We start from the raw sequence: 15384 nt of genomic DNA, 5'->3' as shown, positions 1-15384 counted from the left end.
CTTTAGTGCAAACAATTTAGATGATATAACTGCTTAAGATAACTGTTTGAGTCACAACTGAAACTTAATTTTAAAACTTTCATAATATAATCAGACATATATTCTATTGTTTCATGTTGTTTATGAGTTCAGAAGTGATGTCACTGTTCTTTCAAAGTATGTGGATACTCTTCTATTCGAAATATCATAAAGGCGCCATGGACAGTGTTGTGACATCATTGGACTGATCAGACCAAAATATGAGGATTCTTTTTCGTTATCCCTTAACGAACCCAATAGGAGAAATTATGCTTTCAGTTATGTTTGCAAAAAATGAAAAAAAAAAAGTCTGAAATGTTTGGTCCCATGCATTCTGGGGACATCTGGAGTCATGTATCTAGTGCTGGGGGACAGAGAATACACACCTGCTGTATTGGATTAAACATTTAAATTATAGTTAACATTGAATTTTAAATTGTGGTTAAACATTGATCAAAGTTCTCCAATTTCTTCCCTGCTATAACAGTAAGGGAGAATGATAAATATTCAAGTTCAAGGTTCAAGGTCTTGCTTACATAATGATAAAACCAGGGTGGATTTGATTTAAATCGAGTCGATTTAAATCATGATTTAAATCACTAGTAAAAAGACTTGATTTAAATCAACTCGATTTAAATCATAATTTTTAAAGAGCAACTGTCATCTCTGCTACTCCTTTGACCCACTGTTGACTCACCTATAGTCCCAGTGTTGCAGAATATACAGCCTCATGCTACATAACTAAGCTCCATTTCATGCTGAATAAACTAAATTATTTATGTATCTTAAATAGAAAACTATCTTACGATAGATTTTTACCCCAAAAGTTTTTTATTAAAATAAATTCGATAAAAATCAAAAAAATCTGATTTAAATAAAAAAATCCGATTTAAATAAAAAAAATCTGATTTTTTTTTTATTTTTTTAAAAAAATCATTGATTTTTATCCACCCTGGATAAAACTATAATTCATTTTAGCATTTAAGCATAGTATACATACATACATACATACATTACGAAAATTCAATCCCTAACATTCCATTTCCAATCATATATGGTTAGCAGTTCTGGGGGTTGCAATCCCAACACATGCTTAACGCATTGTAAGCCGCCCTGAGTCTCCGGAGAAGGGCGGCATATAAATCAAATTAAAAAAAAAAAACATTAGGGAATGTTGCATTAGAGAAGGATGGTTGAATCACTTCTATAATATTCTGAAAAACACCTATTTTAAAATGAAAAATGCTTGAATATAAAATTGCCAAATTGACAAGAGTATTTATATAACTTCAGCCTTGCTTTAAAGCTCAGCTAAACTGCATATATAGTATTCTGAATATCTGTCTTTTAATGGACATAGCTACTGAATATATGCTGACATTGTGATTTCACAATCAACAAGTAGAAAATGGTTAACCTGTTTTTAAACACTGTAATAAGTGCCAGTAGATGCATATCAATTAGACAAGATTTCCAATTTGTTGCAGAATGATTCTGTAGAAACAAAGACAAAATTGTTTTGAAGTCAAGAGAACTCTATGTACAGGTCTGTCTCTAGGGATTAATAAAACCAAGCACTGATTTCCCCATCCTAAAACCTTGCTTGTCAGCAGGTAAGCTTTCCTGATTGGAGGATAAATAGGGGAAACAGGAATTAAGCAAGTTGTGTTCAGAAGAGCCTGGGCAGATTCTCTTGTGATTGCTCTATCTAGACCAGGAGTGTCAAACCCAAGGCCCACGGGCCGAAGCAGGCCTGCTGGGTGTTTAGATCTGGCCTGTGGGGCCACCCTGGAAACAGCAAAGGACTGGCCCGTGGTGCCTCTGCCAGCAAAAACGGAGCTCAGGAGGGCCACGTGCGGCCCTCCCAAGCTCTGTTTTTGCTGGCAGAGGGTTGCAGAAGGCTGTCCCAGCCGAAAACGAAGCTCTGGAATCCATTTTCACTGGCAGAGCGTTCGGACCACCATAGGCGCCCCTAACATGAGTGATGTCAAGCTGGCCATGCCCACCCTTGCCACGCCCCCTGCCCCCCCAAGGTCAAACACAACCCTGATGTGGCCCTCGATGAAATAGAGTTTGATATCCCTGATCTAGACTCTGCTCAAAAAAGATTACTCTTAATTGAGGGGGGTTTCATTGAGTAACCATGTGTGCCCAACATTCAGCCAATGTTGAACAATTACAGTTGGAACTTAGATTATGGGCTTTTTGATCTGTTTTGATCTCCTTGCACACTCATGGAAACCTCTGCAACACAGCTGGGATTATGACATGTTCCAACATTAGCAAAACCTCTTCTCTCACCTGTCAGTCTGATAGCTACCCTACTTTTTAAGATCAATCAAATATATTGTGCAATGAAAAAGTTAGCTTTCACAGTAAATAAAGCATTCCCTTAAATTACCACGTCCCTCTGTTTATCCTCTTATAAGCAAGATTTAGTATCATTTCATTTTCAATAAAAGAAAATACGAAGGTTTTATTTTGTTGGTAGATAGAGGAATTTCTCCTATCCCTTTATAAGTCTTGCTAAACAATCAGAGGGTTAAAAGCTTGCTTGTTAGTAATCAACCTTAGCAGGTAAATTAAGATCTTCATGTGGCTTAGAACTAGCCAAACAGATCTTTCAACCCAGCTACCTACTAACTATTGCCATCTGCAATAGTTAACTGTCATTGTTCCAGCAGTTAAAAGAAATTGTTTAGTCACACAATTTTTAATAGAGTTTTTATAATATGGATGGTTGTATCTTTTTTGAATATTTTATCTAGTTCATCAGTTGGCTTCTTGGATAATGCAGTGCCCCATAGGGGATATTAATATACAATGAATCATCACCCCCAAAGGTTTTGGTTTAAAGAAGGTAAATGGGAATGTGTATTGTCATGGACATTAGAGAGCGGTTCTACTATAATAACCTTAATCTATTAGGCCTCTTCAAAAATCTGAAACACTTTGGTTATTTACAGGTTCCTTTGGGGACAAGGAATTGCCCATTTTTTTGTTATTTAGATGCTTTCAGTCAATTTTTTTAAATATTTTATTACCCACATTACAAAGTTATTGGAATCTAGCAGCATTTCAAACCTCACATTATCATGGAGTGAATATTTTTCATTCTCTTTTGCAATTAAATACTTTTTATGACCCAGGGTACAGAGCAATAAGTAATTCAAAATGAAAAGACCTGTCAACATCTGACTGTTGCTAAAATCTTGCTTTCCATGAATATCTGTAGGGCTAGTGCTCCTAGTTTCTGCGATTACTGGAATAGTCCTGGAATACCAGGAGTTCGCTGTGTTTTCAACCACAGAGTCTTACTCATTGCCACAAAATTTCTTGTTATCATGAATACTCTTTCATGAATCTCAGGTGATGTCAGGACTAACAAGATCCATCAGATTTCTGTTAATTTTTTCATAAATAAAAACATTTTCATTAAATAACTACAGCAATCGCCGCATGAATAGATACAAAATAAGCATATGAATCAGTGATGTGTTTCCCCCGGATTGGGCGAACCTGTAGTGGCGGCAGGAGGCTCTGCCCGCCAGGACGTCTCTGTGCATGCGCAGAAGTGTTGCATGCATGCATGCACGTGCACCCATGCACATGCACGCTCGCCCATGCATGCATGCACGCGCGCCTATGAGCGAACTGGTAGCGAACTAAATTGAAACCCACTCAGGGGTGAAATCTACTTACCTTCCTTACCAGTTTGGAAGCGCTCACACACGCAGACATTCTGCGCATGCGCAGAAGGTAAAATACACATTACTTCTGGTTAAAACCAGGAAGTAATGACACCCAGGCAGGTGGGCGGAGCTTTGCTCCGCCATCGCTACCGGATTGCCAAACCACCGGCCAAGATCGCTACCGGACCGGGCGATCCGGCAGCATTTCGCCCCTGAACCCACTACTGATATGAATCATATAAAACAAAAACAAAAACTCTTCTCTGTTCTTTATCAGCCACTGAAAATAATCATTATGGCAAATTATAGAAGGTGAAGATTAGAAGATTGGTGGTTTGTTATGAACAAGCTTAATGGATAGCAGAGTTCTGGGCTAAAAGCCACAGTATTTTTAATTTTTTTTTTGCTAGCGTAATTTTTTATTCTATGTTCTAGTTTCTCTATGTTCAATTTCTGAAACTGGTATCCCACCCACTATTGTCCTTAAATCTTCCCTGGGTATCCAAGATCTGTAAGCAGAGGATAACTATGACATGTAATCTGACTGCCACCCCTATTCCACATACTAATGAAGAATATCATACGTAGATTAGATGTATGCATCTAATCTACATATTAGATGCATACATAATGCATCGTATTAGAAACTCTTTCTGATTCTGTAAATATTATATTTATGGTTTCAGTTATTCTTCTGATGTTCTGTATCACTTAGGGGAGGGGAAAGGCAAGTTTGGTGACCCTAGATAAGAGGTGTCAAACTCGATTTCATTGAGGGCTGCACCACAGTTGTGTCTGACTTCAGAAGGCTGAGGTGTGTGGCCATGGTGGGCATGTTGAAGGCACCTGTGATGGCCAAGTGCTAAGGCAGGACTTCCCTGAGACTTGCCCTCGCTCTCATTATAATCTCCTTCCTTCCTTCCTTCCTTCCTTCCCTCCTTCCTTCCTTCCCTCCCTCCCTCTTCTCCTTTCTTCTTCCTTCCCCTCTTTCCTTATTTTTCTCTTCTCATCTTCCCATCTTTTTCTTTGTCTTTCCTCTTTCCCTTTCTCTTTTCCTGTCCCTTCTTGCATGCTCAAATGCAAAAGGGGAAGCATTTCTCCTTTTGTTTTGTTTTTAGTTTGTTTTGAAAGCCGTCTGCCAGCAAAAACGGAGCCCACACCCCATTTTTGGCCGTGACAGCCTCCTGCAGCCCTCTGCCAGCAAAACCTGAGTTGTTTTCGCTGGTAGAGGCACCGTGTACTGGTCCTTTGCTGTTTCCAGGCTGGTCCCATGGGCCGGATCTAAGCACCCCTCGGACCGGATCTGGGCCCTGAGTTTGACACCCCTGCCCTAGATCCTCAAGTCTGAAGCTATTGCCTTTCAATCAAATAGATTAAAAAATACAGTAGAACAAAGTCATGTACTCAATGTTACTAAACATTGTTACTAAACAATGTTACTAAAAAATAAATTAAGAACAGTTGCAGGAATTGAGTATGTCTACTTTAATGAGAAGGACTAGGGATGACATGATAGTAGTGTTCCAGTATCTAAGAACTGGAGGCTCAACTTATTCTCCAAAGCACCTGAAGGCAGAACAAGAAACAATGGATGGAAACTAATCATGCCAAAACAATCTTATTTCATTCTTTGACAAATTGACTAAATTAGTAGACTAGCAAAATGCTGTGGACATAGTATATTTAGACCAGTAAGGCATTCGACAAAGTAGACTACAACCTACTTCTTGGTAAGCTAGAAAAAAGTGGGATACATAGCATAATTACCATACAGATTTGTAACAGGCTGAAAACCATACTCAATCAGTAGTCCTTAATGGTACTACATCTACAAGGAGAGAAGCAAGCAATGGGATACCACAAGGTTCTGTCTTAGGCCCAGTACTCTTCAATATTTTCATAAATGACTTAGATAAGGGGCCAGAAGGAGAACTCATTAAATTTGCTGATGACACTAAGCTGGCAGAAATAGCTAATGCCCTAGATCCATGATGGTGAACCTATGGCACACGTGGTTTATAATCCAATGTACTGAAATTCCAATTAAATAGTTAGTTATATGTGTTACACAAAATAATCATTACATGTTTTATTAGGTTTACCACGGTGGCGCAGTGGTTAGAGTGCAATACTAGAATGCAAGCTACTCCTGCTGACTGCTGGCTGACCACAAATTGGCAGTTCAAATCTCACCAGGCTGAAGGTTGACTCAGCCTTCCATTCTTCCGAGGTCGTTAAAATGAGGGCCCAGATTGTTGGGGGCAATATGCTGACTCTGTAAACCGCTTAGAGAGGGCTGTAAAGCACTGTAAAGCGGTATATAAGTCTAAGTGCTATTGCTATCGCATTTGGCCTGCAAAGTGAGCCAGAATCCACTTGTTCACTAGATAAGAGCAAAGAAAGTGTTCTGCATCTCTTTGGTACAACCTTTTCCAGGTCTACTTTGGTAGCCCAAACTTTTCTAGGATGTTAATAATGTTTTTATGTTCTAAACTTCAGGTTAGAAGGACAGACAATTCTATCTGCAGCTTAATAAAAACAGAGACATGTTCTTCACTGTTCTATTCCACAATGTGACCTACTTCCTCCCTAAATTTGCAATCACATATTTCTAATCATATATCATAAGCAAACGCTGCAGTGTAGTACAAGGTAGCTAATCAACATTTTAAATGCAGAAAACGCTGGTGACTGAGCTTTGCTCCTTGATCACTGAATCGTTTCAAATGCTGACACTTAAATTCTTTCCTGGTTGCTGTCACAAAACTTGTGGCAAACTGGGCAAAACCTGACTTGACTCTACATACCATTGGTGAATGAGGCATGACTTCATGTAGTAGACCTTAACTGCTATTTGAACCAAAGACCATGTGACAATCTAAGATAAACATGCTCCAAATACCTCTAAATTCTACAATTGGGAAGCCATTGTGGAAACCTCTGTTCATACCCTTTTATTTGAAGGGCTAAGGTTGAATCATAAATAGGGTGGAAAAATCAGCAATAAAATGAAATACAACAGTATCTTAAGATTTCACTCAACAGAAAAAATACTGTAGAAGCGCAATATAAATTAATTTTATCCCATAATTGTTTATATAAAATAGAAGTAATTCCAGCTACAAGGTTGTTGTCACTTTTCCAACTCGATGCAATTCAGAAAAAGAAAAGATGACTATTTGACCCCCTGGATGTCATTTTAAAAGGCTACAGAAGGCCAAAATGGGACTTACTTCTACATTAACTCCCAAAAGATAAGAACGGATGCTTGCATTGCAAATGAGCTTCTCACAAGTTGTATTTCTCATTTATAGAATTTTTGAAATGATACGGCTGATAAATAAATACCCATTCCAAATGATAAGAGGGAAGAGGAGGAAAAGAATTGTTCCTTTTCCTGGAACCATCTCTTGATCCAAGATAACCTGCCAAGTAATAGTAAAGGGATCAAACATGGGATAGACTAGAGTCTTCATTTGCTTGTTTCAAGGCTCTGTGCAACAAGTGCTGATGGAGGTTGTGCTACTGGGGCTTTTCATGACTGCTAAATTCTGTACCTAAAATTGCATCAACCTGCCCCCCCCCACCTTGGACGTGGGGGGCTGGGAAACGTCAAGTACCTTCTGAGCCCCTCCTGTTTGAACTGTCCTACCTCTTCTTCCTCTTCTCTGGGCACAGGAAGCAGGAGCAACACAAGTGCATGGAAAGATTTACCTGCCAACTATCACAATTCGCCCCTCCTGGGTAGGATTCATGATGGTGGAGAAACGCAGAGCCTTCGGCAGAGGAAGCGGGCTTGGCAAAGAGGACAACCTCTGGGCCACTTGGGCCACCTCCCGTTTAAAAAGGGAACGCGTTCTCCCCACCCCCAACTTCTGGGATGTTACGGCCACTGCCATTGGTTGCCAGCAAAGGATGGTTCCTATTGGCTGCCCGAGTTCCCCAAACAACTGCTCGAACCCGAGACTCCGAGGGGTTACCCAACACGTTCACATGATTTATTATAGGATAGAGTCGATACGGGGAGGCGCCTCGGGATCAGGGAGCCCTGTCGCTTAGGTCTCTTTTCTTTCCTTCCGATTGGTTCCGGTTGGAAATCGGCGGAGAGCGACCGTGCCTTCGAAGCCACCCCATTTCCGACTGTGTCTCTTCTCCCTCCATCTTTCCTCCCCCTTTCTCCTTTTTCGGAAAAACCAGGGATCCGAACCTTATTCTTTTCCTTTAGGGTTTTTAGCCCTTGTCCTCAGCCTGGTCCTCTCCACGTGTGCTATAGGACCCAGATCCCATAATCCCCGACCCATTAGTGTTTGGGGAATGAAGGGAGTTGAAGGTATCAAAGGTGGAGAAGTTTGTTTTTGCTCTTTTTTTTCCGGGTGGGCCAGTGGAGGATCCAGGGATCCAGCGCGTGTCTCGAGGCAAAGGATCAGAAAGCTCACTCGCTCACTTTCCTTTCTGGGTCTCGTGTGCACCAAGACAAATTCCTTGTGTGTCCAATCACACTCGGCCAATAAAGAATTCTATTCTATTCTATTCTATTCTATTCTATTCTATTCTATTCTATTCTATTCTATTCTATTCTATTCTATTCTATTCCATTCCATTCCATTCCATTCCATTCCATTCTAAATCTCTGCCATGGAAGTCATGAACCCAACAGAGTCAATCTTCACCCGCTGCCACTTGCTTGCCCTTTTTCTGGGAGTCACTGGGGACCTTGTGAGTCCTTCATATTAAAACTAAGCTACTGGTGTGAGTTTCCAATGTCAATGATGGAGGTGCCAAGTCATAAGAACAGGATATGAACAGACCCTACAGGGCTTCCAACATCATCCTGTCTATTTGAATTCCTGCTATGCAAATCAATATAGTTTTGAAATATTTTTGTATTTCATGTTTGCCTGCTTTGTGGAAAGTGGTTGCCCACATTTATTTGGGAACAATATGAATTTAATTGCCATTATTTAAACTTTGCTTTTTGTTGTTCTGGAGTTACAAGTTCAAGAGAGCTCCAGGCAAAATTATGTTGAAAGAAAGAGAAGCCATGGGAAAAGCAAAGGCGTTAAAAGATCATGCCGACATAATTAGCAAGATTTTAAGATTGGATGTGTGGATGGTATAATTTGAAAAAAAAGCATGAAATGCATAAAAATAACAAAATACTAATGCTGAACAATTAAAACATTGGTTTATTAGTAATATACAAATTTCAATACATTTTATTTGATCTTGATCAGAATATGACCTACAATTTCCATTTTCAGGTTGTTAAAATATTAGAAATTTACCATTTTATTTTAAAATTTTAGATGAAGTTTTAATATAATAGATTAAAAAAAACCCAATCTATAACCACATGATTATGTAAATTTTATTTGGGTTTTAGAAAAGCATGGCCTGCTATCCACTTTTGATCTTCTTCCCTCAAAGTTTAAATTAGCCCTGTTAATAAAACCAATCCAAGTAAAAAGTTATTGTTATATATGCCTATTGTAGCAAAAGCAAAAGTCACACTGAATTCCCTCCTGGCAGAAATATTTAATTGCATACTTTTTTGTGCATAAGATTGTAGATAGTATTAAAACTAAACTTGAAAATATTGCAGCAAGTCTATTCTTATTCTAATTATCCTAGAAAAAAATTATGAGGAGCATTTTCCAGGTAAGAAAGAGCCTTAGAGGATCTGCAAATAAAAGATAACGATAGGCTGTTTTCTTCCAAAAGAACCAAGGGAAGGGATTCATGGGATAACCACCTCTTTGTAGGCAGATTCTTCTTCATTTAGAGAAAGCTTTATCATGCAGGCAAGTATGTTTAATCCACTGATGAGACAGGAGGAGAAAGTGACACTAAAGGGTATCATGAGCAAATATTTACACTGATTGTCTACTGATAGGCCTTCATCAACAAGGCTTTACAAACCAGCTCCATATGCTGTACAATACAAAGAGATATTGCTTTCCTTCTTTTCATTTTCATGTGCCTAAATAATTGAAAAATAAGGAGCCATTAAAAATTATTTTTAAAAATGTACTATTGCTTGTTTGTGAACTTTTTTTCAAAAGTGATCTTGATAACGTGCTTGAATAAAAAGCAGTAATTGTTTAAAGTTCATTTTCCTACCTTTTTAAAAACACTTTTAAAATGTGTTATTTTTATAGTAATTTTTAAACCATATCCTATATGGGTACTAGTACATCACATGAAATATATTGAATTAAATAAGATTATAATATGTTGTTAGTTGCAAAGTCGTGTCCGACCTATTGCGACCCCATGGACAACGTTCCTCCAGGCCTTCCTGTCCTCTACCATCCTCTGGAGTCTATTTAAGCTCACACCTACTGCTTCAGTGACTCCATCCAGGCACCTCATTCTCTGTTGTCCCCTTCTTCTTTTGCCCTCAATCTTTCCCAACATTAGGCTCTTCTCCAGTGAGTCCTTCCTTCTCATTAGGTGGCCAAAGTATTTGAGTTTATCTTCAGGATCTGGCCTTCTAAAGAGCAGTCAGGGTTGATCTCTAGGACTGATTGGTTTGATCACCTTGCAGTCCAAGGGACTCACAGGAGTCTTCTCCAGCACCATAGTTCAAAGGCCTCAATTCTTTGGAACTCAGCCTTTCTTATGGTCTAACTTTCACAGCCATACATTGCAACTGGGAAAACCATAGCTTTGACTATGCGCACTTTTGTTGGCAGGGTGATATCTCTGCTTTTTAGTATGCTGTCCAGATTTGCCATAGCTTTCCTCCCCAGGAGCAAGCATCTTTTAATTTCTTGGCTGCAGTCCCCATCTGCGGGGATCTTGGAGCCCAGGAAAATAAAACCTGTCACTACCTCCATTTCTTCACCATCTATTTGCCATGAATTGAGAGAACTGGATGCCATAATCTTAGTTTTCTTAATGTTGAGTTTCAAGCCAACTTTTGCACTCTCTTTCTTCACCAGCATCAAGAAGAGTCAAGAGGTCTTTAGTTCCTCTTCACTTTCTGCCATTAGAGTGGTATCATCTGCATATCTGAGGTTGTTGATATTTCTCCCAGCAATCTTAATTCCAACTTTTGCTTCATCTAGCCCCGCCTTTCTCATGATGTGCTCTGCATATAAGTTAAATAGGCAGGGTGACAGTATACAGCCTTGTCGGACTCCTTTCCCAATTTTGAACCAATCAGTGATTCTGTGTCCAGTTCTCACTGTTGTTTCTTGACCCGCATAATAGGTTTCTCAAGAGACAAATAAGATGGTCTGGTACTCCCATCTCTTTAAGAACTTGCCATAATTTGTTGTGAGCCACACAATCAGGATTGTATCAGGAATAATAATAGGAAAGTTCATTTAAAATAACTGATAGAAATGTGGGTTTTCTATTTAAATTTGTTCCTATTCTTACAAATAAACCTCCAGGTTTACTTCAAGCTTTCTCAAGGTATTAGTAATAAGCATAACCATTATTTTATTTTGTAAAAGCTAGTGATATTTATTTGTCATTTAACAATCATGGTGGTTTAATGCACCATTTCGGCTTCTTCTCCCTTTATATAGCAGGCATGCAACATTTCACCCAGCAAATCTATATATCTATATCTGTATCTGTGTAAGGTCCTCGCTAAGAAAGGATTTTTCAAAATGACCATCAGATCATTAGTATTTCATATACAGTATTATATTCACATGCTCTGATGCTAAGGAGTTAGACATTCTACTCCCCCTCCCCACCTGAAAGGAACTCTGTCCCAACTGCCAGTTGCCTTAAATTAACACTTTCTGATGCTACCCTTTTGCTAAACCGGGTGTGGGTGTGGCCAGCACATGACTCATCTGGCCTGCAGGCTGGGACATTCTACTCTACTCATTCTCTACTGAGAAACCTATTATGCGGGTCAAGAAGCAACAGTGAGAACTGGACACAGAATCACTGATTGGTTCAAAATTGGGAAAGGAGTCCAACAAGGCTGTATACTGTCACCCTGCCTATTTAACTTATATGCAGAGCACATCATGAGAAAGGCGGGGCTAGATGAAGCAAAAGTTGGAATTAAGATTGCTGGGAGAAATATCAACAACCTCAGATATGCAGATGATACCACTCTAATGGCAGAAAGTGAAGAGGAACTAAAGACCTCTTGACTCTTCTTGATGCTGGTGAGTTGCTACCGAGTTATACGTTCTACATTAAGTTTCAGGCTTTAAGTGTCAATTTATCACGCCCGATCACATAGTTTCGTAGCAAAGCATGGGCGTCCAGCTAGTGATGCATAAGGATATAGATTTGGATCTGATTCCACCCCACACAGCTGCTTTTAAAGAACAAATTCCACTAAATAGCATCAAGTTGTGCCATGTTAGTTGCACAATTGTTTTCCAGTTAAATAATTATAAATGCGTGTAGTGATTTAAGAGGTGTGCCTTCAATTAATCTTACATAATACTTGTGGAATTAGAAACCCCCCCACCCCTTTAGCAGAATTTTATTCCTCATTATAATAAACACTGCCCATTTTCAGTAAGCCAGTAGAAAGGTGCACAAATGAAAAAGCTAAAAATGATTTTCTCAAATTGAATTTGACTTCTGATGACCATGTCCATACAGTTTCCTTAACAACATTGTGAAAATGATTGCCATTGCCTTTTCTAATTATTTTTTACTAATTTACAGTCCTGGAATTTTCTGGTAATCCCCTATCTAATTTCTAACCAGGTGTGACATTGCTTGATTTTTTAAATCAGCCAAGACATAATCCCTTATTCCCTCCACAAATATATTTGTACTACAAGATATATAGAAGTATAATAGTATGATATAGAGGTATGATATATTGGCTGGCGCTTGGTGGAATCTGAAGCACGAAAAGTTGGAAAAAAGTACTGTAAATCAATATTTACTAGCTATTCTTTGAAATGCTCCTTACTTTCTTTTTTTAACCTCTACTGCCAAATTTCTAGCTATGACTCACCGCTGGCAAACAGGATGCTGCAATAATTGTCTAGCGCAGGGGTCTCCAACCTTGGCAACTTTAAGACTTGTGGACTTCAACTCCCAGAGTTCCTCAGCCAGTCAGTCCACAAGTCTTAAATTGCCAAGGTTGGAGACCCCTGGTCTAGCGGGAGCTTCGTTAGGGGCTACTGCGCATGCTCGGATATTTTCTTCCTCCTAAAAGAGCGTTCTTGTTCCCTAGCAACCGGAAGTGATGCATTGTGGGCTTGAGAGTCCAGGCCCTGTATTTCCAAAACAACGAGGGTCGCTTTTCTCCTGCGAAGCCACTTTGTTTGGGAAGAGCCAAAGAAAAAAAACGCGTTAATGGGAGGGAGGCTTAGGCTATCTGGGAGATAGCGGGACACGGAAAAATTCCAAGTATGCTGGGGGTGGCTGCTAAGGATTGTTTTAAGAAAGGATTTGAGCCAATTAACATCCTTCCTTTTTTCCTGCATTTTTACAGATTCTGATCGTTTCCATCACTGCTGGAGCTCTCGATTTTGGAACGGCTCAGCCAGGTGAGCATTAAATCAAAACTCTCCCTCTGTTGCTTGACAGAAAATAAACGATTGGAGAATCGCTGGAGGCAGCTAGGCTTGTGCGTTCAGTCAATCCATCAGAATAGAGTAGCAAAGAACCTTGGAGGTCATCTAGTCCAACCCCCTGCTCAAGTCAGGGAAGGACTTTCTATTTTTTTTTTATTTATTAAACTTGTATGCTGTCCAACTTCCAATGACTCTGGACAGCTCACAACAATGAACACCAAGGAATTACAACGAAGGCTTTTCCTTCCCAAAAACCACTTTTCATCTAATGGTTAAAGAATCATAGCTAGGATGTGGTACTGCATCCTGGGAATTGGATAGTGGCCAGATATGAATTTGGGAACAGAAATGGCCAGAAGTATCTTTTAAGAAACTGGCTATATAGCCTTGTGTTCTCCAGACTTGCCCTGGTTATCTCTCGAGGGGATTTGTGAGAGAAACGTTATTTCTCAATTGCTGTGCCTATTTATTTATTTATCATTTATTTATTTGTCAGATTTATATGCCGCCCTTCTCCCGTAGGACTCGGGGCGGCTCACAACAATAAAACAACCCGACAATAGATAAAAATTAAATAATATTAAAAACCAATTAAAAACCCCAAATCCCCAAGTTAAAATCCACAGCAGATCAGGGAAGTTGCTGAAAGAGCAATGTCTTTAGGTCAGCGCGGAAGGTACGGAGGTCGAGGGCCGTCCGGAGCCCGGTGGGCAACCTATTAATGGCTTTTGGAATGGACAAGTGGGTGAGCCAATCAGAAGGCAGCTGATGAGTTTGAATCTCCAGGGTTTTTATGTTCCCTACCCTAAGTGTCACAGTTGACAGTATAAAAGGAGATTATTGACGGAAAACCGTTGGCAGTCCAGAAGGCAGTCCAGAAGGCAGTTCGGAGAGTTCTGTTCAGCTCTTCTGTTAGAAAACTGTGGGCAGTTTGGAAGTCAGTTAGAAGGGCAGTTCTGATGCAGTTCTGATGGTTTACAAGAATCTTTCTTCTAAGGAAGAATAGCCAGAACTAACATCACTTAGTGCAATTACATATATATATATATATATATATATATATATATATATATATATATATATATATATGCATATTCTTTCTAGCCAGGTTTTCCCTACGTAACCAAGGTTTTTCTGCAGCCCTAGCTCAGTAGAATCACATCCACTTGATTCTGGGCTTTTTTCTTTTCTAGCAGCCAGCAAGTTCTTCCTGCTAGGTGGGATTCCCAGAAAGAAAAAAGCCCAGAATCGAGTGGATGTGATTCTACTGAGCTAGGGCTGCAGAAAAACCTTGGTTACGTAGGGAAAACCTGGCTAGAGGAAACACACACACACACACACACACACACATATATGTATGTGTGTGTGTGTGTGTGTATATATATATATATATATATATATATATATATATATATATGTTTTCTCAGGTTTTCACGGGTGTTTGTATGTAGGTCTTTGGTTATTCGGGTCTTCTCCCACGTAAAATTGGAAGTGTCTTGGCGACGTTTCGACGAAGTCTCATTTGTCATCTTCAGGCTGGTGTTCTCGGCTTCGTGCTTCCAGGAGCAATGTGAGATCTCAGCTGTCTCTTCCTTTTAACTGCTAGTGGGGGTGTGAGCTGATTGGGTGGGGACTTGGCTGTGTTCTGATTGGGTGGAGGTGTGTTCTGATTGGTTAGGGGCTTGGCTGTGCTCTGATTGGATGGGGGGTTGGTTGTGCTCTGATTGGATGGGGGTATGTTCTGTTTGGGTGGGGGCTTGGTTGTGCTCAGCTTAGTCTGAGTTGCAGGGGGATTTGAGCTGGTGAGCTGCGTTGTTGTTTGGCTTCGTGTTTGTGGCCGTGCAAGCTCTTCATGGTGGGTGTCAGTCTGCTTCATGTATGGATTGGAGGGGTTTAAAGTGGCTAATGATGCAGCTGCGGTCTGGCTTCTGGTCCTTGGTCGTGGCTCATTATCAGTGTGGGTTTGAGTCTGCTTTCTGCGTGGATGTGGATCCCACGTAAAATTGGAAGTGTCTTGGCGACGTTTCGACGAAGTCTCATTCGTCATCTTCAGGCTGGTGTTCTCGGCTTCGTGCTTCCAGGAGCAATGTGAGATCGCAGCTGTCTCTTCCTTTTAACTGCTAGTGGAGGTGTGAGCTGATTGGGTGGGAACTTGGCTG

The 15384-nt window shown here is 40.0% G+C and overlaps 2 protein-coding genes across 2 annotated transcripts in view; one reads left to right on the top strand and one right to left on the bottom strand.

Annotated features, from left to right (window-relative positions):
• The window catches only part of CRYL1 (crystallin lambda 1), a 48802-nt gene extending 41313 nt beyond the window's left edge, over positions 1-7489 (bottom strand). The window contains exon 1 of the mRNA XM_070942843.1: positions 7425-7489. Within this exon, the coding sequence (XP_070798944.1) occupies positions 7425-7465 (41 nt within the window). The 5' untranslated portion in view covers positions 7466-7489. The remainder of the gene's footprint in view (positions 1-7424) is intronic.
• A 5441-nt stretch (positions 7490-12930) lies between these two features.
• Positions 12931-15384, top strand: part of IFT88 (intraflagellar transport 88) — a 40254-nt gene continuing 37800 nt past the window's right edge. Inside the window, exons 1-2 of the mRNA XM_070943919.1 lie at positions 12931-13058; positions 13144-13198. The gene's annotated coding sequence lies outside the window, so the exon portion shown is untranslated. The remainder of the gene's footprint in view (positions 13059-13143; positions 13199-15384) is intronic.

The sequence above is a fragment of the Pituophis catenifer genome, unplaced genomic scaffold (genome assembly GCF_029215685.1).
Source record: "Pituophis catenifer annectens isolate HBS135680 unplaced genomic scaffold, rPitCat1.0.hap2 SCAF_4, whole genome shotgun sequence".
Taxonomy (NCBI): Eukaryota; Metazoa; Chordata; class Lepidosauria; order Squamata; family Colubridae; genus Pituophis; species Pituophis catenifer.
This window is presented reverse-complemented; position numbering and strand designations above follow the sequence as displayed.